Source organism: Martes martes (assembly GCF_963455335.1).
Source record: "Martes martes genome assembly, chromosome: 3".
In the NCBI taxonomy this organism is placed as follows: domain Eukaryota; kingdom Metazoa; phylum Chordata; class Mammalia; order Carnivora; family Mustelidae; genus Martes; species Martes martes.
Window position 1 is genome coordinate 73,875,286 of NC_137890.1, and position 26,909 is coordinate 73,902,194.

Here is a 26,909-nt window from a genome sequence, read left to right on the forward strand (position 1 = left end):
TTCATTTTTCAAACTACCCTTTTTAAAAATTAAATAATACATGAATACATTTTCATCATAAAAGATCACACAGTTCAGAAATAGCATGTGCTAAAAAAATTTCCTTCTGGAGAATTAATGTAGGCCAACTGTTTGATTTGTATTCTGTCAACAATTTTATCATTTTTTTTAACCTAGATATATGCAGATATATAGGTTGGGGCACACATAGATGTGGGGCAAATAATAAATGGGATTCAGTCATTCATTCATTCAACAGTTATTCACTGAAAGCTAGCTCCGTACCAGGAATATAGGAGGTGCTCGGAACCAGACAGGACCTTGAATCTACACTCTAATGGAAAAGCCCAGGTAATAAATTTAACAAACAGAACTATACACATATTGCCTACCATCAGATAGTAGTAACTGCTGTGATGGACAAAACAATGTCATAGATCATAGTGAGGGACCAGAAGAGGGGTCACATAGGACAGGCAGCCTCTCTAAGATAAATATGCGTTGAGGTCATGCTATGTGTTTTGTTTTAGGACTTGCTTTGATCACAGTGTACCTTGGAGCTCTTTCTATGTCAGTGCATAACATTCTGCCTCGTTCTTTTTAGCCTCCGTATACTATCATGTGGTATGCATGCTCATAATTTATTCTTCTGCTGATGGAAAAACACATTCTTGACTTTAACCTCTATGCAACGCAGTACTAATACTAAACTGGTCGTAAAAACACCTCTTCGCTAGACACAGAAAGGCCACTTCGAATGGATGGCTCTGGTCCGCAGGATACGTGCACCCAGCCTCACGGAGCAACTACCGCAAATCTGAACGGAGACAAGAATCTATGCAGCAGGAATGAGTGCACGTGTGTGTGCACACACGTGTGTGTGTTTACGATGTATACATATGAACCATGCAACCTTAGCTATCGACTATGTATAACTATAGACTTAGCACCGCTGGACACGTTTTTTTAAGTGCCTGAATCATCTTGAAATACTTCATTAGAACAAAGGCAAAGTTCACAGTGAAAGGGCACAAGAATGCTTTTCATTCTTAAATGTTTAGAAATACATGTGTGTTTGGCACAGTTTCAAGGTGCTCACTTCAACTACAACCCCTTCAAGTCAGCCAGTTTACAATTTCTTGACAGCTTTTGGAAACCATTCTGTTCTCATAACCCAGTTTTGTAAGTCAGGATTGTGAAGCAATAGATATTGTCCCACATGAAAAGACCTTCGTTTATGGCTTTTCCCTTATTTGGTGGTTTCATGAAGAGGAATATTATACAGCATTTTCCACCACTGGTCTCAATCTTATTATTACTATTTTAGAGGGAAGGCAGAGGCAGGAAGGGCAGAGGGAGAGAGAGAGAGAATCCCAAGCAAGATGCACACCCAGTGCGGAGCCTGACACCAGCTCCATTTTACAACCCTGAGATCATGACCTGAGCCAAAATCAAGAATCAGACGATCAACCAACTAAGCCACTCAGGCGCCCATCAATCCTATTCTTCTCTAAGAGCTCCTCTTCTCTCTTTTTCATGGCTAAAGAGCCAACAGTTTCACAACGGATCCCATTTCCCATCAGGTCTCCTTTAGGCCATGTGTTTTAAACATCTCATAATTCTCTTCCAACATAACACGTTACTATAAGGCTGCTTTTCACTATGTCTCAAATTATTCCACCGCTCGCCAACTTTTATTTTCTTTCATGTGCAAGTGCTCTGCCACATGGCTTGACCTTACGGCAAAATTCTCAGCAGAGAGAGCAGCAGCCCAGTGGCGATCCTTTGGAAACACTGGAATCATTTGCATTTTTAGGGCCATTGAATGAGTCCACCATTGCTTACTTCCCAAATTTGTCAGTCTTTGTAGCTTACCAAACTTGGATGTCTCTTCCCCGTAGTTGTCCAAACCTCTGAAGTTTGACTGGATAAACACAGTCTCCTCTGTGTTCTTTGTGGAATGTTAATCAGACATCCAGTTTCTAGTTTTCTTGGGTTGCATTAGTCATCTTGAATCTATATTAGGCTCTGCTGGTCCCTTGTTCAGATATAGCTCTTAGCTTATCGATTCCTTTAAGAGGTATCACTCTGCAGGTACAATTTATCATGTACCTACAACTATAAACATCATCATCCTCATGGCTTCTGTTTATCAAAAATATATCATGTGCCAACTTTAAAGAATTTATCATTTCATTGTTATTCTCATAACAAAATTTACTTTTATTAAACCTAACATCTATAAACTACCTAGTCTATGAGCCAGAGAGAAAATGAAAATGAGCAAAACTTAGCCCTTACTCTTGGAAAACTTAAATATAATAGGTACAAGTCGGTTTGTAAGTACGCAATGTGAATGGTATAAAATTCCATGAGCTACAAATTGGCACCTCCAATTGGAGTGATCCAGGGGGGCTTCATGGAGGTGGTGTCATCTGAATTAGAATCTGATGGTTGAAGAAGAGTTTTGATGCTGACAATTAATTTGGCCAAATTGCATGGATATGTTCTCTAAGTCAGGAGTACAGATACTAGGCTGAGCCACGAAACAGGAATCCCTGGTCAGATTGGCAGGCCAATTTAGGAAACAACAAGCAGATTTTTGTGGAAGGAACAGGAAGAAAACACATGGTGTGCATTAATTTAGTCAAACAGCTCAATTTAAAGATTGACAGATTTATTTACTCAGTGGTGAATTGGATTAAAGTTGTTTCATGCCCTTCTCTGGACAATGTGGCATTTATGTATAAAATGCCAAGACTGTCTTTTACCTTATGGTATCACGAGAAGAAATAAAAGTGTGAAAATCCCTTGAAAAGACTAAAAGCTGAAGGAGGTGCTTGTATGTGGAAAATGTAGACTGCACCCCATGGATAAATATATAGACCAATGTTGTCAAACTCTGATCTAAAACCCCCACCAGCAGCCAACACGATAGATGCTTCAAGTTCTTACACTGGTACTGTCACCAGATTTCCTTGAAGTACAAGTTCCTACAAAAATAACTCCACATCAAATTCTACTTAAGCCTTTGAGGCTAATGGTTTAACACAGACCCATGAAACTACCTGAGTCTGCATCTCTAAGCTCAAGGACCCAAACAAAGCTCTTGAATCTTAAGATCATAAAATTAACTGACATAGAACTTGACAGACTGGGGAGAGCTGGGTATGTAGGGCGTCAACGTGAGCTACCACCTTACTCAGCTTCGGATAGCAAATGCTACAGAGCTCCCTCCTTTCCTCGCCCCCTAAATTCCATTTTCCATGGTCTTGGTTTCTTTGGCCATTTCCTCTGTTGCCAAGCATCTGCTGCCTGCTGGCACAGTGCTAGACACTGGGGCTCAGTAATAAAAAGACAGTGGAGCACGCAAGTGAGAAAGTCAGCAAATTCACTACAAAATGTTAAGTGTTGGAGTAGAGGCAGGCGTGAGGTGATGCAAGGATAACAAAGAAGGGGCACAAGGACGTCAGATGCTTTCCAGAACATCCACATTTGCCTTGAGCTGAATATTAGGAAGTGAATGCCAGCTAAGTGACAGGTCAAGAGAGTCACAGGCAAAGTCATGGAGGCTTATCATGAACCGTCAATAGACAAGGATGCCTCCCACCAAAGATGCCCTTAGGGGTGCAGCAGTGACAGAAACTGGGAAAAAATAGGCAGGGGCCAGATCATGGAGGTCTTTTCTTCACGAAATAAAATAGTGTCATCCATGTACATCTTCTAAGTCAAAGTTATATCTACTCTACCCAGCACACATGCTTCTGTTGGCCCTTACAGCATATTTATGTAGGTTGCTTTGGTTGCCAACATTTGGAAATCATAAGCTTTAACATGAAAAATCCAGATTTCTGTCGATGGAACTAGAGAATATTATGCTAAGTGAAATAAGTCAATCAGAGAAAGACAATTACGATCTCACTCACATCTGGAATTTAAGAAACAGAACAGAGGATCATAGGGGAAGAGAGGAAAAAAAATGAAACATAATGAAATCAGAGAGGGAGACAAACCATAAGGAACTCTTAATTGTAGGAAACAAACTGAGGGTTGCTGGAGGGGAGGAAGGTGAGGGGATGGGGTAACTGGGTGACAGGCATTAAGGAGGGCACGTGATGGAATCAGCACTGGGTGTTATAGGCAACTGATGAATCACTGACCTCTACCTCTGAAACTAATAATATGTTATATGTTAATTAATTGGATTTAAATTTTTAAAACACTCAGAAGATGGGGCACCTGGGTGACTCAGTCAGTTAAGCGTCCAACTCTTGCTCTCAGCTCAGGTCTCGATCTCAGGGTAATGAGTTCAAGACATGTGTTGGGCTCCACGCGGGGCATGGAGCCTACATTAAAAACAAAACAAAACAAAAGAAAAAGCTATAACCCTCAGAAGACAGCACGGGACTCAAATTCCCCGACTCCAGTTGGTTGGAGCTAAGTTAATGCTTCCACCTTGAGATAGGAGACAGGCTTTCTGCACTGCACAGACACAGTCCCCCTCCCATGATCTCATCCCCAACTCATTTATGTTATGTGCCCAGCCCCTGAAGACATCGACACTTGCAAATCCTGCTCTGTGCCCTGTTGGTCCAATCTGATACAACTTCTTTCAATAAAGGGAAATAAATAATGTTTTAACAGAAATTGTTATGTTTTTAGTGGTTGAAAATTACTTAGGGGATCCCTCTAAAAGCAAGCAGATCTACAATTAAATGGTCTCATCTCAACAACACAAAGTAGAGCACCATGTTTCTAAGTGAGTTCCACTTGTTAGTTTTAATGATTAACATCTACAGGGAAACAAAATTCATTTAGGGTGACTCTTCAAAGAACCCAATACCATTTTGCATAACAACAAAATTATAACCTATCTAGGAATAAATATAACTGAAAAGATATGTAAAGAGAAAATCATAAAGCTATCAAATGACATAAAATAATGCCAAAATAACTCAAAGATATTTGATATTCTTGGAAGGGAATATTTATTTTTAAAAGATTTTATTTATTTATTTGAGAAAGAGAGAGTGTGAACGAATTTGGGAAGAGGCAGAGGGAGGAGAGAGAGAATCTCGAGCAGACTCTTCATTTAGTGCAGAACCCAACATGGGCCTTGATCTCACAACCCTGAGATTATGACCTGAGCCAAAATCAAGAATCAGCTGCTTAACCGACTAAGCTGCCCAGGTGCCCCAGGGAATAATTATTAGTGGAACAATTTTTGAGCCATTTTTGCTCATTCTGCAGGTCAAAAATATTGGCAATTTCATTTGTTTCAACCTAAAAAAAATATGACGATTTCCCCCAGATTAGTGCATAAATTCAATGACATTCCCAACTATATCCCAACAGTGCTTCTCACAGAATTTGACAAGCTAAACCTGAAATCCTTATGGACGTATAAAGGGCCAAGACAATTCTGAAGAAGAAGGGGTCATACCAGAGCAAATATGACGAAGCATTATTAAGCTATCATAACTTGTGGGGGATAATAGGTTATTGGAAATAGGGAACCTAAAAACAGAACCACAAGTATATGGGAACATAGTATCTGACAGAACTGACAGCATAACTCAGTGGGAGAAGAACAGATTATTCAGTAAATGATGCTGGAATAACTGGCTATTTATAGGGTAAAAATTAGATTAAAAATTTTTTTAAGCTTTTATTTATTTATTTGACAGACAGAGATCACAACTAGGCAGAGAGGCTGGCAGAGAGAGGGGAAGGGAAGCAGGCTCCCTGCTGAGCAGAGAGCCCGATGCGGGGCTCAATCCCAGGACCCTGGGATCCTGACCCGAGCCGAAGGCAGAGGCTTTAACCCACTGAGCCACCCAGGTGCCCCTAAAAATTAGATTTTTAACTCACGCCTCACATACCCCTCCATAAAAACAAATCCAGATGGATTAAAGACCTAAATGGAAAAAACCAGTCTCTAAATAAATCTTTTTAAGATGTATATTTTTTAATTTTTAAGAGAAAGTATATAATCAGAGTAGGAAACCATCTTTTTAAAGCAAGCAACAGGTGCACCTGGGTGGCTCACTCATTTGAGAAGCTGATGTGATTTCAGCTCAGGTCATGATCTCAGGATCCTAGGTTCGAGCCCCACATTGGGCTTCGCACTCAGCTGAACTCTGCTGGTGGATTCTCTCTTTGCCTCTGCCCCTTCCCCTGCTTGTTCTCATTCTCTCTCTCAAATATTTAAATAAATAAATAAATCTTAAAAAAAAAAAAAAACAATTAGCAAAAAGCACAAAGGATAATGGAAAACACAAATAAATTTGACATTAGAATTTTAAGAGCATTTGTATTGACAACTCACCATAAACAACATTTAAAAGACTATTTATAGAATAGGGGAGGACTTGCAGCATATTTAACTAACAAAGGATCGTTATCCAAAGCATATAGAGAACCCAGGATCATCAAGGAAGAGACATATAGGTTAATAGAAAAATGGGCAGACAACATGAAGAGGTAATTCATAGGAAAAGCAGTCCACATGGCCAATAAAATTGGAAAAAGATGTTCCATCTAACTAGTAATCAGAGAAACATCTGTTAAACCCACAGAGAGATGCCATCTTACACCCACCATGTTGCCATCAATCACAATATTTGTAGTACCAGGTATTGGGAAGTATATGGGGGAAGGGGAGCTCTTCCTCAGTGCTGGTGAAAGTATAAATCAGTATATTTTGGAAGACAATTTTGTAATCCTATGCATAGAGCTGAAATCTGTGTACTGTATAACCCAGCACAGGGAGATCTTTGCAGAATCTTGTATACATAGCTTCGTCAGATGTGCATTGCAGCTTTCTTTGTAACAGTAAGAATGAAAGCTAGCTTATAGTAAAGAAGTAGACCTTTTTATACCATGAAGTGTTTTTTGTTTTTTTGTTTTTTTAAGATTTTATTTATTTGACAGAGAGAGACACAGCGAGAGAGGGAACACCAGCAGGGGGAGTGGGAGAGAGAGAAGCAGGCTTCCTGCTGAGCAGGGAACCCAGGACCCAAGAACCATGACCTGAGCCAAAGACAGACCCAGGTTCCCCACCATGAGTTCTTTTTAACATGAGTTAAAAATGAACTCCATCAGGGCACCTGGGTGGCTCAGTGGGTTAAAGTCTCTGCCTTCGGCTCAGGTCGTGATCCCAGGGTCCTGGGATGGAGCCCCACATCGGGCTCTCTGCTGGGCAGGGAGCCTGTTTCCCTTCCTCTCTCTCTGCCAGCCTCTCTGCCTACTTGTGATCTCTGTCAAATAAATAAATAAAAATCTTTATAAAAAAATGAACTCCATCTACCTGTATCAACAAGGATACATATTAAAACATCATTGAACAGGAAAAGCTGAAAATAGGTATATACTGTATGGCACCATTTATTTAGAATTTTTAAAGCCACAAAACAATGTTATACATTCTACAGAGGTACATATCAGTGTAGCAAAAGCACAAAAACATGCATGAGAATGAGACACACCAACTTCAGGATAGCAGTACCTCTGGGGAGAGAAGGAGAAGGAAGGGGGAAAAGTATCTACACATTTTATTTATATAAAAGAGACAGGGGGGATTAGAGCAAATATGGCTAAATGATGACATCTGATTATCTTCATCGTGGATACATGGGTTCTATTTTTCCTGCACTTTTAAATGTCTGAAAGGAATCATAACGAAAAAGTTAAACTAAGAGCACCCTTTGTAGAAGATGAGCTCCTCAGTAGAACAGCGCTTGTATCATACGTATAAAGTGAGTAGCAACAAGCTAAGGCATTAAAAAGAAACAAGAGCACACAACTTAGAATAAGGACAGGCAGATCTGAGGGCTGAGGGGAAGAATAAGGGTAGTAACTGGTGAATGTCTGAGAGAAGGGAAATTGATAGCGAGAACAGACAATGAGCAAGTGCCCAATGAAGGCTTTGAGTGTCCTCCTGATGGTGATGCATTGACCTCTGTGCCACTGGTCAGAGTGTAGTGTGAGGGCAAGTCGGGAAGAAGGGTGTTGCTGGTTGGCCTGGGACACCCTCTCACCCCAGCTCCTCCTCCACGTGAAGGAGAGAGGACACTGAGCCAGGTGATGTTAGCTCATGGCATCCTTGGCACGATCTGCTCACCTTCACCACTACAGCCCTGTCTCCTTGGGTGAAATCCCAGGCCCTGGGCTTTATTTGTTTGTTGTATCAGCCTTAAACCAGGATTGGAGTGATAGAAAGTTGGCTGAGGGTCAGGTCTACTGCAACGAAGATGATGGTGAGTAGCAGGATAGCTGCTACTAGGAATGATCACTGCCCTTGGCCACCTGTTCTCCAGCCAGCTTTTACTTTTTGCAATTGCCATGTATGCCATATCTTGCACTTTCCAGAGCTTTCTTTGAAATTATCTCAATTGATCCTCATAGCAATCCCATAAAATAGGCAAAGGAGGTAATATTCTCAATTTACAGATGGGGAAACAGACCCAAAGACATTGAATGATTTAACCAAGTTTACAGGGGAGAGTCTCATGTTTCACCCCATTACCTGGACTTAGAATATCAGAATCACCTTGCACTCATCTCTGTCCATTCTGCATTGAGTAGGGAAGCACTTCCTGTAGATTGTTTCTACAAAGTACCCATTTGCATTTTTTCCTCTCCACTTCCTTTCCCACCATCCAGATTTGGATCCTCAGCATTCCTTGCCTGAATTACAGCTAGTGAGCTGGACTTCCAGATGCCTCTTTTCCCTCATTCCAGTCTACCCTGCATTCTCATTCTAGACTAAACTTCCTTAGACATTGCTTTCATTATGTCATTTCCCTGCTCAAAAATTTTTGTGAACCCCTCTTTTCCTTCTGCCCTGAATAGAGACTCCTCAGCCAGGATTTCAAACCTCTCCTTAATCTGAACTCACCTTTTCCAGTCAACCACTCCAAATGCGTGCTTTGAAAGTAAAAATGGCTAACAAGTCATCTATCAAATCAGCAGAGGTTTGTGTTTTCTCTTTTTTTAGATGATCCCATAAAATAGTCTCTCAGCCTTGCTGGTAGACATGTTCACGGGTATAATCCTTTTGGAAGGCATGTGGTTATAAGAATCAAGAGCTTTTGACCTAATAAATCTGCTTCCAGATATCTCTCCTAAGGAAGTAATCTGAAATACAGAAAAATCTTTATGCTGAAAGATGTTAATTACACTGTGACTTAGAGTTATGAGCAGTTAGGTACAACCCTCCTATGGCTTTCTTCTGTGCTTAGAATAAAACCACAAATCCTTACCATGGCCTCTGGTCATACCTGATCGAGCCCAGCCAATTCTCCTCTCTCCTGCTTGCTAACCAAAGTCGACATGCTCTTTTTACTGTCCCTTAAACAAGTCCATTCCTGCCCCAGGGACTTTATAGTCGCTACTCCCTATGCCTCCAATGCACCTTTCAGATCTTCAAATAGTTCTTCCCCATCTTTGAGGTCTCTACTCTGATGTCACCCTTTCAGAGAACCTTCCCTATGCACCCTCCATGCCCTGTGGTCCCCTTACCCTGGTTTCGTTTCTTCACAGGTTTTGTTCCTTGAAATTACTTATTTATAATTCTCCCAAACTAGAATTTAAGCCCTTTGTAGGCAAGCATTCATTTGTCTTCCTTATTATTCTATCACCAGTTCTAGAATAGTGGCTAGTAAATGGTAGGAGCTCAAAAATATCATATGAATGAACAAAATGTGTTAAAAAGTCCACTTTAGAAAGAATAAAGGGAAAATATCTGGGAGGAAAAACTGTAGGTTTGTTTTAAATGTTCTTTATGCTTTCCAATATTTCTCAAATATTTCTCTGTTGAGGGTCTTTTATAATCAGGGAGAATACAAATTATTTAAACGAAATATAGCCTGTAGTCTGGCCAGGCCCATTTTATCACTATTCCAGAACAAGAATTCAATGCCCATTCATGTCAGCAGCAGGGCTATTCTCTTGCCTGCTCTTCTCCCTGCACCTCTGATAATCCTTGGAACCTCAGCTCAAGGCCCACCTCCTCCATGACGCCTTCCTGAGTTTTCCTATTCCTTACCAATCTCCTTCCCATCCCAGGCTTTGCATTTAATTGGGTATGTCATGCTACATTTATTAACTCTCATTCACAAAACACTTTCTGTTTGCTGGTGTGTGCGCGCGCGTGTGTGTGAAACATATATATGTATATATATGTGTTTGGTAGGAATTCATTGTCCCTCCTTAGCAGATAATGGGGTCTTAGCCTTCCCCCTCCCCTAAAGTCTAACATAGACTACTATCGGAGTCAGTACTCGGTAAATATTTGGTGATAGTCCTTGGTGTTGAGGCTACTAGGTCTTCAAGCTGGGTTCTGAAAATTTTTGGTGCTCCTTCTATTACGTGATGCTCGGTAGTAACCCTTTAGCTCAAATTTACAGAGCACTTAACCCTGTGTCCTGCGCTAGCCATTCGTGTTCCTGTGTACCTGGTAGGACTTGCTTGCATTTTCTTCTTAAGGTTGGAGAAACTGAAACAGAAAGGTGAAGTAGCTCGCCTAGAGAGACAAAGCTGGAAGGGCTAAGACCTGGACTAAAACACCGCCCCAGCTCTTCCCTTCTCCAGCCAGTGAAGCAGGACTTCCTCTGGCCCCGAGGCCACAGATGTGTGTCCGTGCAGCTGTGGGCTCTGGGTCAAGTTACTTAACCTCCCCAGATCTGTTTCCATGTTTGTAAAACGGAGACCCTAAGACCTTAAGGGGCGGTTGTCAATGTCAAGATTCGAAGTGTCTGTAGCAGCCTCGCACGCAGCTGGCGGTGAGTGGACAGTAAGTGTCATCATTAGGCACGCTGCCCCCTTGACATCTGCTCCCGAAAGCGGAGTCTGGCAGCCCCATCTCGTTGCCCTCCACACCGTGAAGGGCCTGGGTCCTGTCTGCATCTCCAGAGCTGGGGTCCGAGCTCCGCTGTGCGGACTGAGAGAAAACAAATAAGCAGCCCAGCCCAAGGTTACCTAGAGCTCGGATTTCCTCGTCTGAACGCATAATTATAGGAAGAGGGTTGGATTACAGAAGTAGCTGTTTTTGTGTGTCACCCAGGCCCACTAATGTAAACATCTCTCACCCCGCAGGAATTATTTTAGGACCAGGAAGCAGCACGCTGTTTATTGAAAGAGTCACAGAAGAGGATGAAGGGGTCTATCACTGCAAAGCCACCAACCAAAAGGGGTCCGTGGAAAGTTCCGCGTACCTCACTGTTCAAGGTAAACAGCTGCTGCAGAAAGCAACAAGAAACAGATCAGACGTCTATTTCCCTGTTTAACTTTCCACCTCCCGGTCTCCTGCTGCCTCCAGCCTGTTCCTTTCTCTGACCTCCTCGCCCCTTCCCCTGGGGCTCTGGGAAGTGACCCTCTGAGGGGAGAGGGGGCTGGCAAGGCCTAAGGGGAAGACACTGGCAGGGCCACCCACGCCCTCAGGGCCACCATCTGAACTCCATCCCTGCAGGGAAATATTTCCCGGAATGGACCATGTCACTGACCTGCAGAGAACGACCGCAGTGGCCACGCTTGTGACAAAGAAATCCAAGAAGGCAGAGGCGTGTAGAGAGAGGGGAACACCCACACGTTAGAAACTTGTTCATTCTTTTTCCTTTTCCAGTTCCCCAGAGTTAGACATATGCTGCTCTCCTGAATGTTTTCACAAACTGTTTTTGGTTTTGTTTTTTTTTTAAACATGGAGCAGGCTGCAAAATATCATCAGGGAGAAGCCACACATAAAAAACAGAGCATATTTGAGAAAACTATTCCAAGTGCTTCCTCTTTGTAGACCTCAGACAGTTTGTTGAGCAGCAACATCCAAAGCAAATCCGAGCCAGCGCTGTGGCCCTGGGGCTCCCATTTGAAAAGTAGTTGAGACCTCAATTTCAGTCCTCGGGTGCCAGGAATCATCCAAACCTCCCATGTACAGTATCATAAAATATCAAATTGGCATCTCTTGAGATGTAAAGAGCTATGGCACTTTGAGGTTTTACATAAAAAGACACAATTTGTTCGGTAGCCTGTTCCCAAGGGCTCCCCGGGAGACAACAGAATGCGCAAGTATGTGTTCCTGGCGGAGAAACGACATAGAAATCAGTTCTTCCGCCCTGGAAACTTGCACTGCTCGAAGAGTCTGACTCTGAGACTCCAGACTCCTTCAACACAGAGCATCAACCCCATTCTTTGCCAGGGAGACGATTTTAGAGAGCCTGCTGAAAAATCTAAAAACTGTACTTCCACAAATGTATCCTTTCGGAAAAAGTCGAGGGTAGCATTCCCCCAGTACTTAGAGTGATGGTCCTGTTTCTCTCCCAAAAGGTCCTGTCTCTAAGGATTCTTTCAACTGGTCTGCTTATGCACAGACAAAACAGTTAGCCATGGAAAAAACAATTATGAACATCTCTCTTTAACACCTCCTTCTTCAAAGGATGGGTGGTTTACCTTCTAACAAGGACTCCAGATGTGGCCCTCAGGGAGTCACTGAATCGGGCCAGGGAGGTTGCAGATCTGAGAGACGGGCAAGGAGGTTCCGGATCCTCAGTTCAGAAGGCATTTTCCCCCCATATCCTCCAAAAGATGCACAGAGCGGTTAGGAACTCCCAGACAGGAATGAGATGATTGATCTAAACCCGACAGCCAGGAAATGGCAGACATGCCTGAGAACTGGGTTCTTCAGACCCACTCCAGCCCCCCAATACCTGCCTTCCTTGTGGTCCATCCCCACGACCCCCATTCTTCTCTACCAGGGCATATGGGGCTGTGTCTGACCCAGTGACTAGGCAGCTTGGGACAGCTTGAGAGAAGCCCTTGCTTGAAGCAGGGGTATTTCTGCGAGTTTGCAGCTCTCCACAAAGACTTTACTTCCTTTCCCTTCACCTTTTCTGCCAGACTAGTCTGGGGTTCTCAGAAGCCAACTTGATTCATGGCTTCTGCCCACAGTCATGACCATCATCCTTCTATTTGCCGTAAATCTAGACTCCGGGAGTAGTCTCTCCTGCTGGGCTGTGTTTGCTGTCCAGGAGCAGAGCAGCAGCCCTGGGGAGACCCCCAGGCTGGACCAGACCCAGTGTGCTGGCCATCAGACCACCTGACTCACCATTAACCCTCCTTCCCCCATGGCCAGTTTAGCAGTGGTCCTCCAGTATGAACAGTAGACTCAGATACTCATTCTCCTGCCTGCCCTCCCACAGCATGACTTTTGGATCATCAGTCAGTACTTATTTTATCCTGCTTTTTATTATTATTTGGGGATTGACATGCCTCTCTTCCCGACTGAATTGTAAATGTTTTGAGACAGAACTGTGTCTGAACTGTCTTTGAATCCCTTAGCCGTGCCGCACACTTAGCAAGAGGCTATTTACTTAGTACCTTTCCGTGCAGACACTTCTAGACAACTGGTATACCTAATCCTGTGAACTTCACAAGAACCCAAAGAAGTAACTAGTATTATCTTCAGTCTACAGATGGGAAAATGGACACTCCAGAAGGGTTAAATGATTTGCCCAGAGTCCTACAACGAAGTCAGCGGGAAGGCTGGCCACAGTCCATGTCCTGTAACCTGTGGAGGGTCCACTCTTCCTCCATCCGTCCCACTCCCTGAGATGCCGTAGGAACTTGCCCTTGAGGCCTTAGTGTAAATTTGAGCCTGCAGACTTTTTCAGTTATCCTGTCATTTGGTTTTCTCTCTACCTGGTTCTAATTTCCTACAGTGATTCCTTTTCCCACTAAATGCTTTTCTGATGTCAGATAGCATGAAGAATATGGCTGCCACTGATCATTTCTACACATTTCTACACACTCTACATTTCCATCAGGCTGTGTCATTTGTTTCTGAGGAAAGGGGCGACCATTCTCACCTCAGTTGCCCATGTTGGCTGCCACTACAGACATCCTGACCCTGTTATCTCCTGACATCATCTCTCATCCTCCCAAACAGTCCACCTACTTCTCTCTCCTTCCATCCTCTTTCAGTTCTAGAGTGATTTTTTTAAATGACTAATCTTATGACTCGTTACTTCCCTGCTTCAAATTGGCAGTGGTACTGGATCGCCTCTCATCCTCATCCAGGAACCCAAGGTCCTCCCTGGGCTCCTCCTGGGGCCTTGTGGCTTATCCCTCCCTTCACCCCTGACTCCCCAGCTGTGCAACTGCTCATGACCCCCTGAATGCACACTGCCTCTCCTCTCATCTTCTGCCTACACAGAGCGCCTTCCTTTGGTCTCCACGGCCTTCCTTCTTCCCACCTCATTCTCCCCCTGGACAACGCTACTCATCCTGACAACTCATTTTTGCTTGCTTCAGGTGTAGAGGAAAGGACCTCCTGCCTTCCCATCACTGTCCCCTCCATAATCCCAGAGTACTTGACGTGAACGTTTAATGCAACGCTTACCACAGCTTACTCTTCACTCCTCTCTCCCTGAGCGTTCGATAAATGTGTTTGCCAGATTGATCTACTTAGAAAACCACTGAATGTCTGAAAAAAGATGCATATCGATAGATTGTTTAGGGCAATAGAGATAAGCTAAATTCAATTTGTTCTTAACTCGACAACTTAGTTATGCTCCTGGGACTGTGCAGCATGTCAAACCTCAGTGTGCTTTCAGAACCTGGTTGGAGCAGATTAAGGTGCACATGAAACAATTAGAACCAGATCAGTAATAATTTTAAGCTCCTCAAGGCACCTGGGTGGCTTAGTCGGTTAAGTATCCACCTCTTGGTTTCGGCTCAGGTCCTAATCTCATGGGTCATGGGATTGAGCCCCATGTCAGGCTCTGTGCTCAGCTGGAGTCCGCTTGGATATTCTCTCCCTCTGCCCCTTCCCATGTGCCCCCGCCCCCCGCCTAAATAAATAAATCTTCAAAAAGACAATTTGAGCTCCTCCTAAGGGTAAAGTAGAAACACTAGTTTGTATCAGGCAGACCACACAGTGCTGCTGACAAGAGCTCAAGGAGTTCAGAGAGACAAGAAAGGCCATGGGGGGCAAGCTAAGGTATAAAGGAAGCCTCAGAGTCTGCTGGGTCGGCAAGGCAGAGGGGGCCGTGAACCACGAGGCAACTGTGAGCCTTCTACGCTGGTATCTCCCTTGGCAACAACAAAGTCAAGGTAATTTTAAATATTTCCTCTTGTCTAGCCACTGGCTCTTCTGAGAAACTGGTACTTTTGATTCATGACCTCTTTCCGCTCGTGTGGCACGAATCTCCAATAGCACTTGGAGAAATGCTATAGCTTGCAACGTGGTTCTTTCTTTTCGACTCGTTATTGTCCTCAACTGCCATGCTTTTTGAGTTCTTCTGTCTGCTTTTTATAGTTTTTCTGCCTTCTTCCTGGCTCGGTTTTGTAAGTTTTCCTCCCCTTGCTCTGGCCAGGACAGCTATATCCAACCTCTCTGCTTCAAAATTGTGGATAGCTGAGAAAACAGATCCCCTGATCTGTATTCATCAAACTGCCTGAACTACTGTACCCATTCAGAAGTCCATGCAGCCGTATCCCAATACGGTCACGATGAAGTAGCGCAAGGAAATGAGGATGTTTAGTCTAAAAACTAAGGAGTGATATTATTGTTTTCCTCAAATATTTGAGAAGCTTCAGATGGAGGGGACCTTTCACTCCTTCTCTGACACTCCGGAAGAGATAAGCAGAACCAAGGAAGGGAGATGGGGGTGAAATTTCAAGACAGGTGTCAGCTCCATTTTTGTTTGGGATAAGGAGATTTTTAAAAGTGGATCTTATTAGTTGGACACGCTATCTTGAATGGATGTATTTGAAGCTCACTGAATAAAAGTTGGATCCTTAGATGCTCTTCCAAAGTGTTCAGTGCAGGACATGGCTAGTAATCTTGTTACTAAAATTGGATCCTTGCTCTCTCTGGTGGCTCTCAATCTGGTGGCCATGGAACACCCCCTAGCTTTTGACTTGATTTCCCAATATCTGCATATAGACCCTTAACGCTGACCTATCTTGTCAGGTTGAGTTTAGGAAACGAAACCAAGCAAATGAGTTGTGTCTGCGGCTATGTTTAACAGATTTAAAGAGGTTCGTGAATTAGCCAGGAAGGAAACTGTCTGCTCTTTTTATTTCCCTTGAAAAAGGATTCTTATACTCATAGATAAAACAATGTGTTATTTTTGTATCTGAAAAGGATGAGTGGACTGTGGAGTCAGAGTGGCTTCTTTAAATAGTCACAGGTCTTGTTTGGTTTGGACTGCACAGGAGCACACGTGGAACTCTCAAAGGGGAAGCTCTAACGTTAAAAACAACAACACAAAACTGTTCGTAACCAAAATAATTTCTGAAATTGACATAGCGCTCAATAGTCCATGCAACTCAATGGAATGGTGTCAATGAAAGCGTGGCACATTCTCGACCAAGGACTTGAGATAAACTAGACTTTATGATGGCAAGTCAGAACCGCAATTATATATAAATACATTCTTCTAACAGATTTAAGGCCTTGCTATTGAAATACTATTTCAGTAGGCTTTATAATTACATAAGAGAAAATAAGACATTAAACCTTCTTTTGGGGATGACTGATGGATACAGAAATCCTGGAAAACACAGGACTGCCTTAGGGTCCCACAGTCTAAATGCTTGGAGTGGTAGTAGAGGTGACATTTGTAAAATTGTGCCGTGATAACTGAACATTATTGCGTTTCAGGAAAGGACCCATAGAGCAGGAAACTTACACTGTATTCCTTCATCAATTCTGAGTGTAAAAAATAGGAAAAGCCCAAAACTGTCTTGGATATGCAGCCACTCCCTCGTATCCCCCTTGGCCAGGCCAGCTTTTGGGTTTCATTTCTTTCTGATGTTCCTCCAAGCCCAAGGGACCCTCCACATTAGCTCCTCTCTTCCTCAATCCTGCCCCAAATTCACTCCCCTGGCTCTCCTGGCACTGGGAAGGATGTGCTAAACTAATTCACGTGAAGATGTTGGTGACTGATGTCACTCCTCTCCTGGGTGTTGGCAACTCAGAAGGGCTCCCAAGGAGAGACCAGAGCTGCCAATGGTGAAGTGAACTTGTTACTCACTAATTTCACGCAGGAGGGCTGGGGGCAGGATATGCATGCCTTTGTACTTCAAGTCTAAACAATGACATAAAGCTGGCCTTGATCAAGAATTCAAAAAATGGTGATGGAATTCAGTTCTAATAGCTTATGCTCACTGAACATGCATTAGTCTACTCAGCTTCTGTGACAACCCAATGGGGTTTTTTTTTTTCCTATGTGCGAGTCAGAATCTAAAGCACAGAAAGATCTAGGACTTTGTTCAGGGTTACAAAGGTAGGAGTGGCAGAGCGGAGAACTGGATCCATGTTGAACCATTCTGCCCTGCTGCCTCTCTGCCCTAAGAGAGCAGAGGACCCCCTCTGAAGCCAGGTGCATCACTGCCCCTGAGCTGCGGCCCCGGGCCGGTTATTTACCTTCTTGGTGCTTATCTGCCAAATCGACGTTAATGATGGTATGCCCACCTTACGGGGTTATAAGGATTAACACATTAAAACCATATCTGGTCTATAATAGAAACTTTTTAAATATTAGCTAACATTATTGTTTGTTAATATGATAAACCATATGAACTTCAACAAAACTTCCTGTATTTTAGTTTTCCTACACTTAAGCAGGGAGTTACCCAAATGGGGTTCCAAACCACGAAGTTCCTCTTTGTCCTAAGGATTTAGGTCAAAGGATTTAGCTTTACCAGCTTTAACCAAAACGTGTCCTAGACCTGATGGTGCATAATAGCAATTTTAAGTATCTTTCCTTAAAATTATTCTTGAAAACGTACTTCCAATTTAATATGAATACAGTATTTCTATGTCCTTAAGAGGGGTTCCAAACCGGTGTACAAAGATTCCCAAAAGGCTTCAAAAATAGTAGAAGAGGCAATTTGAATATTCTTGTGAGTCTTAGAGAAATTATGTGATAAGGTTAGCTGGATTATTGGTTATTGGATTTTAGATAAAAGGTGGTAGCACTGCTTGACTAGTTCATGTGGAAGATGAGGTCTAGGTGTGTCTGATTCATTTGCTTTTCATTCTTATATAAGTATTTGTTGAGACTTCCACTGGACCAGTGCTGGAGATGCCAAATGAACACGAAACACAACCGTCTCCTGATGTCTTGAGAATTCAGTGGACAAGTAGCCCACATAAACTGTTACCTCAAATTAAAATAATGATCGCACCAGAGAACACCACCTAAACCACCCTGGGAGGTATGAGGCAAATTTCTCAGGGAAAGCAGTTCTGTGAAAAACAATCGGTACTTGGCCGAAGTCTGAATAGTTTTAGAAAGAAGAGACAAACTGTGATATTTGCAGTAGGTTTGGATGAGAACCAAATTATCTTGTATTTGAAGTCCAAAAACTAATAAGGATTAAAAAAAAAAAAAAAAGGCAGTGCTGGGTTGGGGGGAAACTTCAAAAGAATCACTCCCACTGGATCACACATTTCTCCTGTGAGCTGAGGTGCTGTTGTTACTTCCACATGTGGAGGAAGATGGGGCACAGGGTCCTTGGTCTAAGACATGGCTGCTTGCTTCCTGCCCTTTCCTGGTGAAACTTGGGCTCATCTCAAGTCAAGGCAGGTCCCAGAGCCAGAGGCCCTGGTCTTTTGCTTGGGGGGTTGTTCCTAACTCCTGGGAAGAACCCCCGGTTCCATTGCGAGAGCTGAGTTTCCTAGCTCTCCTGCTTGTTGATTCGGGCAGTCCGGGGCCACACAGTGCCACATGTCAGGGTGAGTGGGATGCTGCCGCAACCCAGAGTCCAGCTGGGTGCCTACTGACCCATCGCAAAACCTCAGAGCAGGGTAGCCAGTCCCTGCAGTTGCAAGGGCTCTAGAGTAGGCACATCACCCCTCAGGACTCAGTGCCTCCCCTGGGGGGCATCTGCCCTTCCTGTCCCAGGAGGCGTGGTCTGAAGCCTGAGAGGGTAGCTGACCTGGAAAGCTCTGTGCAACAGGGTTAGTAGTCAGTAACTAAAAAGTAGAGTCACCCTAACTCTTCAAAGGGGGCACATTCTTGTCACTCGCCCATATAAAAATAACCTTGCCGCGTGACCCGAAGTAGTCTTGCACACACCACCTAGGAGAGCAATGTCCTGGAGCCCCAGCGCTCGCGCCTAGTTAGTGTCAAGCCCCACCCACACTTCCTCTGGCCTCCGTTCCCCCTGCCACGGGCAGCTGGGCCATTTCACAGACTGAGCTCGTCAGCTGTCACCAGCCAGTTGAAGCTGGGTCTAGTCAGACCCGTGTGGGGAGGTTTGACCTCTGAGAAAACGTCCAAGAGCTGCATAGGAGATGCTGCTGACCTAAGTCGGTCTCCTCAACATAAGACTATCCTAATGATTACTTTCCAAATAAAGCAAATAGGACAGAGAGCGAGCGAGCGAGCACAGAGACTACATGATATCCTGTTAAATTCCTAGTCTAGTTTTCAGTAAGCAGGAATAGAACGCGAAGGAGATCTTTCCACTGTCATAGATGTTCGTCTTGAAGATGTTTTTTAATAAGTTGACTCTTTATTATTTTTTTTACGTTGATTCTTTAAATGTATAAGTGCACACAAGCCCATTTGGTCCCACCGAAAGGAATCTTGCCTGAGTAAGAGCTGTGGAATTACTTTGGGGGTCAACTTCCTGCCCCGTGGAATGCAGTGGGAACATTCCCACGATGGGAGGGGGCCTCTCCCAGGGCATTCCAGCCAGGAGGCCTCTGCAGAGGTTTAATGCAGACAGTATCGTGTCCCAAGATGCTATCAGCATCTCCAACAGCCAAAGGCCAGAATGGCCTGAGCAGGTCACAATAAGATTCCACAGAACTTATTTGCAGCATAAGCAGAGAAGACTGTGAGTGTGAGTGAGTGAGTGAGTGTGTGTGTGTTTGTGTGTGTGTGTGTGAATACAACAGGGAAGCCTCCGACCTTTCACATGGGAGAGGAAAGCCAACCTTCTATTAACTCGAGCTTACCATATTCCCATCAAGGGGATGCATACTGAGAGAAAAACTTATCCTTCGAAACTTCAAGGAAGCTGTTCTCAGTCCTGTGAGGGTCAGGGAAACAGCCGCAAGCTAACAAAGCAGCAAATGAAGCCAAACTCATCCATTTGCTCACCCACTAAACTCAGGATGCCCACTCAGGGCCAGACATGCTTCCAAACATCAGAGACAGAGCGGTGAACAGAACCACAATCCTACCGTCTGCTGCTCCACTCAGAACTTTGAACCTATTCACCTGGTCAGAGGTCAATGCCAGCCTGTGAACTCTAGACCATACCTTTCATCTACCACCCTATGCCAGCATCGAGAACAGAGCCTGCAACACAGGTGGTGTTCCATGTGTTTATTGAATTAATGCCCATGAACAGGAATTTGACCCTGAACCCTTTAAAAGCTTCATGAAACTCTCCGGTGACAAAGCCCATCATAAGTTACCCACTCACTCACCCAGACCGAGGAGCAGGGACATAAAGATGAGGGGGATGTGGCCGCAGCCCCCGGCAGTCTACGTTCTGGTAGAGAAACAGCGAGGGCCGAAGCACGGCCATGCAGAAGGGCTGGCCGATCTAAGAAACTCCAAGGATTTTGAGGTGACTGGAGCCCATGGGAGGATGGCAGGAGATGAAGGTGAAGGGACAGGCAGGGTTGGGCACAAAGGAACCAAAGATTAGGATTTTTCTTCTGCCAGCCACAGGGACAGAGGAGGGCAGGGATGACATCTAGACAGAGGCAATGTCACGCTGGCTCAGCGAGGAGGAGAGTCCTGGGGGGAGTCAAGGCTGGTTAGGAAGGTAGTGCCGTGGTCCAGGTGACAGCTGGCGGGGACTCGAGGTAGGTGGTGAGAGCCTGGCAGGACAGGAGGTGACAATTTCCTGAGCCATGGGAGGAGAAGGGGCAGGACTTTGTGTCAGACTGGATGGAGAGAAAATGAGCCTTTCCCCTCTAGACGAAAAGACCCGCTGTGGCAAGGATCGCGGCCTGCAGGAAGCACGCGGGTGAGAGGGAAGGATGCCGCCGCTCTTCTTTCTAGCTTGTGCATTTGCTGCTCTTCAGAGAAACTTCCCTGGCTCCAACTGCTGGCTCGCAGCACGTAGTTTAAACCCTTCACACAGATGCTCAACCTCTCAGTGGTCAGGTCCTGGCCTGGCCTTAGACTGCCATGGGCACCCCGTCATCCCAGCTCTGGGTCCCCGCTCCTGCTGCCTCTCTGCCTCCATGCCCTCTGCCTCCATGCCCTCCCCCGCCTCATCTCTGTAGGCCACCATCCATTTCAAATGTCGCCTCTTTCAAAAAGCATTAGGTTCCCTCAACCCTCCTTTCTATTTGCCTTATGTCTCAGTTAGGTTGGGCGCGAGTCCCCAGAGCATGACTACTTTCTCTTGCTCCTGTTCCCATCGCCTCCAGACTGACAGTCACCTGCAGTAGGATTCAGTATCTTCTTGCTGAGTTGAAACAAAGAACCCACAAGATGTAGTGCTTTGTCTAGGAGATGGGAATGTTATTGCTACCTGCTTCGTAAGGGGGTTCTGAGGGCTGGCCACATATTGAGGGCGCAATGATGCCATTCATACCGTTTCTAAAAAAGATTTCATTTTTGAGAGGGACAGAGACAGAGCATGAGCAGAGGGAGGCAGAGGGAGAAGGAGAAGCAGACTCCCCGCTGAGCAGGGAGCCCAACACAGGGCTCAATCCCAGAACTCCAGGATCATGACCTGAGCCGAAGGCAGAGGCTTAACCGACCAAGCCCCCCAGGCGCCCCCACATCATTATTTCTAAAGAGAGTAAGTTCCATTTGTTCTTCCCTAGCTTAACATGAGGGCTCTGTCTCCTTATAATGAGGTTAAAGGATAAGGCATTACTTTAGAATTCTCCAGAAATTGTCCCCTAGAGTCTGTAAGTAGGAAACCACTGTTCTGGCCCCCTGGGGGTATTCCTTTCCAAATCCCAAAGATCTTCCCCTCTGGAGGCTTCTCCTGAATGCTTTGGGTGGTTTCTTCTTGGCGAGGAGGAACTGATCAGCTTTTGACTCTGGGCAATTGGGAAAGACCCCCTTAGCATCCCAGCCCCTGCAGGCCAGCTGCCGCTGCGAAGGTCAGAAATGGAGCCAGAAGTGGGGAGCAGGAGGTGGGCAGTCTGGCCCGACTGTTCAAAAAGAAGCGAGCAGGCAATTGTGACAGTCCTTGAGTTTTATTTTTATTTTTAAAATCAAAGTAGAAGAACTTTGCGAGTCCCAAAGGAGCACTTTTATGTCATTTTAATTTTTTTTTCCTTTTCTTTAGAATTTCCTCTAAAACCCACTAGGGAGATTTCACGTATTCCAGATTTAGCCCTTGAATGGGCTTTTGTTCCTGCCTTAATTTTTTCCTTTTTAAAAATTTCTCCTCTGATTCTTAATTAGCTATTTCTGGGATTATAGAGTCTGCAAGCTCAACCGCAGAATTTCTGGAAAGCCTTTTCATTTCTGTGTGAGTTTATGACAGTAAGATCACGCACCCTGCTTGACTCAGAAGGTAAGAGAAGACCTGTCCCAGACTAACTCTTACGCCAGCAGACCTGGTTCACCATGACGAACCGTTTAGGGGCACTAGTCCTGTTTTCTAGAATCACAAAGACTCCAAGTTGGATGGTGCCTTTTGAGGGTCATCCTGATGGTTTTCTCTCTGCAGGGACCTCAGACAAGTCTAACCTGGAGCTCATCACTCTGACGTGTACCTGTGTGGCTGCAACCCTCTTCTGGCTCCTGTTAACGCTCTTCATCCGAAAACTGAAAAGGGTAAGAACATTTCAGATGAAGTTCTAGGCTTCTTTTTACAGAATGTTCTAAAATGCTAGCCTCACGTCTAGAGCACGCACTAAGCCGGTGTCAGACTCCAGTCCCCTTCTTCCTGGCTTCTGATTCTGGTCTGGGGAACACCAAACATGAGTCATTAAAATGCCTCTCAACCATCAAGGGGAGTATTCAAACCAAAACCTAGAGCAATGAACAGAGGACTATTTCCTAGAAACAGAAGGGATGTTTTTGATATAAAAATAGGTCATAAAATCTTTAAAGTCAGCCTAAGACCTGCAAAGTCTTATTCTCTGCCAAGAAATGAAAAAGCAAAAGCAAAATAGAGACCCACCTCTGACTTACATCTCCTAATGTCATAGGAGGGCACACAGGGCACAGCGGTTCCGGCGGTTCCAGACGGAACCCTCTTCTGAGCCCCACCACACAACTACATTCTTTGCTGCAAGGTTCAGCCTGAACACAAGATATCAGCTCTCCATCATTAGGCCTGCAGCCCCCCTCGCTTCTCTGTAGTTCCAGGGAGGAGAGTCAACATGCACTCATCCATTCATTCACGCCTCCAACATTTACGTACCTGCTCCATACGGAGCGTCAGGCTGTCGGGTGACAGTGGAGAGGACATGCAGAGGGTACAGTCAGAGAGGAGCCCGGCTTTCACCAGTTACACACGCAAACGTGAACCTGCCACTGGAGGCAAGCTGGCTGAACGTTGTCCTGTAAGGGGGCAGTCGGGCGAGAAGGGAGGGAAAAGTGCTTCAGGCAGAGGGAGAGCCGGTGCGAGGCTGGGGCAGGACAGGGACACTTCGGGAACCAGAGCCTGACAGAGGCCAGTGTGACTGCCATGGAGAGAACAAGGTAGGAGGTGAGGTAGGAGAGAAGAGGCAGCAGAGGCTGGCCACATAGGGCCTTGCAGGCTGCGGTAAGAAATTCAGTCTCCGTTCTGGAAGTAAAAGAAAGCCTGGGGGCATGGGGGCGGGGACCAGTATTGTTAAGCAAAGGAAGGCAATCACCAGTGAAAGAGAGCTGTGTCTGGAAGGAGAATTTTGGCTTCGGCAGCAAGAATGGACCAGAGGCAAGGGTGCATAGAAGAACCCACCAGAAGACTTTCTAGTAGCCCAAGTGAGACATGGTGGTAGCTCTTAGTCTAAGCGATTAAAATTCAAGACGTATTTAGCAGGTTAAATCAACAGGACTTGAAAAGTGTCAAGGAGGCCTCCTCCATTTCTAGAGATTTCTTAGCCCTCATTATCATGCCAGGTCCTATGATGAGCTCTTCATGTACTATCTCAATTAATCCTTCCAAAAATGCAAGGAAGTAGATGTGTTAGCATTCCTACTATAGAGAGAAAGAGAGGTTCAGAGAGGTAAAATAACCTGTCCAAAATCATAAAGCTAGCTGGAGTTGGAGTGGAGCATTGAACCCAGGTTGTGTGACCTTAGGCTTAGTAACCAAACCAATGAGGTGTCCTTTATGGGGTCGGTATGAGAGGCGAGGCTCAGCGGGCATCCTCTGTGATAATACGTAACATCAGGCATGGGCTGTGTGGAACGACTGGTTTTGAGATGTGACAGTGAAGGCCACTGCTCTAGAACGGCACAGAGGCCACACCACCGGCATCTTAAAAGGGGAGACAGAGCATGGAGGGAATTAGGTCTAACACAAGCAAAGCTTGCGAAATCTAGAAGGGAGGTCCAAAGCCTACGAAAGAGGGAGGGGGAGAAAAAACTTTAGAGAAAATGAAGTTCAGAGAAAGAGTTTGAAGGCTGTGGCAGAAAGGAAAGGAACAGAAAAACGCAGCCCACCCTCCTCCTTCCCACGGCCCAGAGGAGGGAAGGAACACCCAGGAGCAGAGCGGAAATAAGGCTGGAACAGTGAACCAGGACATTGAAGGTGGCCCTAGAACTTCTAAAAATTTGAAATCTTGATGTCAATAAGAAAGGAGGAGAGCAAACGTTTAATCTCTCCAAAAGAGAATCCTTAGAGAATTTGATGAATTGTGGGAGGCAAAGAGATACAGGTCCTCAAAAACTATTTCCATGTGGTTTCTGTAACCGCAAGTGAATTCCTCATTGATAGGGACTGGATGCTATCCTTGTACCCCCACGCTGCACAGGCCAGCGTTAGGATGAGAGCGAACATTGATGGATGCTTCCTGTGTCCCAGGCCCTGTTCTAACAGCTTGACATGGATGGTTTCATGCAATATTCACCACAGCCCTAGGAGATAAGCACTGTCATTATCATTATTCCGCAGATAAGGACACCAGGTTTAGAAAGGTTAAGCCACTTGCGGAGGTTAGGTGCTGGTCCAGAGCTGATCTGTGACTCCGCGGAGCCCGGCAGCCAGCAGCCTCAGTGCCTGTGCGCTGAGGCACTTTGCTGTGTAGCTTCCAAGCCAAACACCTGGTAGCTGCTCAGTGTTAATGTCAATCGGAAGAATAAATATTTGTCAACTAAGATTCTACTCTCTAACTCTCCTCGAGCCCTTACTTGAGGCTTGTCTGGTGTTTCCTCTCATCTGCCTTATTGAGATAAACCATAAAATTCCATAGGGGGACTGTCTTTCATTGCCTGATCCCCCATCTGTCTCAACACCTCCACCAGCTTTCCCACGTGTGCTCCCGAAACTGACACGTTCCTTGCTAGGCTTCCCCTAGCCTGTGCGCTTTGAAGATTGGAGGTTGTTTCTCATGGCCTTGCCTATAATGGACATAGGTTTTATGACATAGTCATAAAACCTACCCCAGTGTCTCCTTCAGTGCACACCCAGGACCCTGGAAAAGGAATTATATTCCTTCCCAGTCTTCTAGACTCCCTCGAGCATCCGATGGGCTGGCCCTCACAGATTAGCACCAGTGGCAAATGTAGCTCAGGACCAATGTGCTCCGTGTCTTTCTCTGGTTTCCACTCCCTGTGGAGGCCAGGCCGATCTTTCTGCTTCGAGCTATTTGTCACACATTTCAGTGATAATTTCTGGGAGAAGGATACCGATTGCAAGTGATGGATGAGGTGAGCTGTGACAGCCCAGAACAGGGTGAGTAAGAGCTGAAGAATGCAGGCGAGCGTGAAATGGTGTGTATGGAGAGGGTGACTTCTCTCCTGAACTCTGGTCCTGCCTAGGGAAGGGCAACGCAAGAGGCTTCCAAAACTCATTGACATGAAGCTGATGTAACTTCCAGGCAAGACTTTCCAAAACCCACCTTATATGGGTAAGCAGCCTTCTTTTCCCGAACTGCCCATAGAAATGCCAAAGTCACTTCTACATCCAAATTAACCAGCAACACAACTGTTGATATGAATCTAAGACACTAAATGTAAATCCAGTTATCTATGCTCTGAAATAAAAGATCTTATCTGGCCTTGTTGTCCATTACCAAGATAACATAAGTACCTGAAGGCAGATGCTCGCCTTACATATTTGACAATCCCACTAATGGCCAAAGAGCTCAGGACACAGCTGTGGGGTGTGTGTGTGTGTGTGTGTGTGTGTGTGTGTGTGTGTGTTTTAAAGATGCATTTATTTATCTATTTGACACATCACAAGTAGGCAGAGAGACAGGCAGAGAGAGAGAGGAAGGGAAGCAGAAAGCCCGACGTGGGGCTCGATCCCAGGATCCCGGGACCAGGACCTGAGCCGAAGGCAGAGGCTCCAACCCACCCAGCCACCCAGGCGCCCCCACAGCTGTGTTTTAAGTCCCATGCCCTATAGACTCCTGGGGCGTTGAAATAATCTATTTTTTATTGAAGGTTAATCTTACTCTGTTCTCACCGAGGGACCCCACAGTGTTTCCAGGTAGCTGCAGGAACCAAGGAGCCAGGCCCTCTGCGTATATTTAAATACTCCACGTGAAATATGCGTCTCAGCCTTCCCGGGCTCCAGGGCTCACTTCACCACCTCTGACCTTTCTTGCAAATGCGGAAAAGCCATAGTGACACTTCTCACTGTTGGCCTGGCTTGTGACGTATATCCCTGCTTGTACAGAATGGCCATGGAAAGTTATTTTCGGCCAGTCATTTGGAATGATTTTATAAAAATGCTTTGCATGTTTTGGAGAAGGACTATCATCGGATCATTGTCTGAGAACAAGCAACAAGGTCACCAGAGAATCTGGGTGCATA

At 45.1% G+C, this 26,909-nt stretch overlaps 1 protein-coding gene across 1 annotated transcript in view; it reads left to right on the plus strand.

The window, feature by feature from the left end:
- Positions 1-26,909, plus strand: part of FLT1 (fms related receptor tyrosine kinase 1) — a 179,219-nt gene that overhangs the window by 111,374 nt on the left and 40,936 nt on the right. Inside the window, exons 15-16 of the mRNA XM_080797935.1 lie at positions 11,098-11,229; positions 22,666-22,772. Of these exons, the coding sequence (XP_080654061.1) occupies positions 11,098-11,229; positions 22,666-22,772 (239 nt within the window). The remainder of the gene's footprint in view (positions 1-11,097; positions 11,230-22,665; positions 22,773-26,909) is intronic.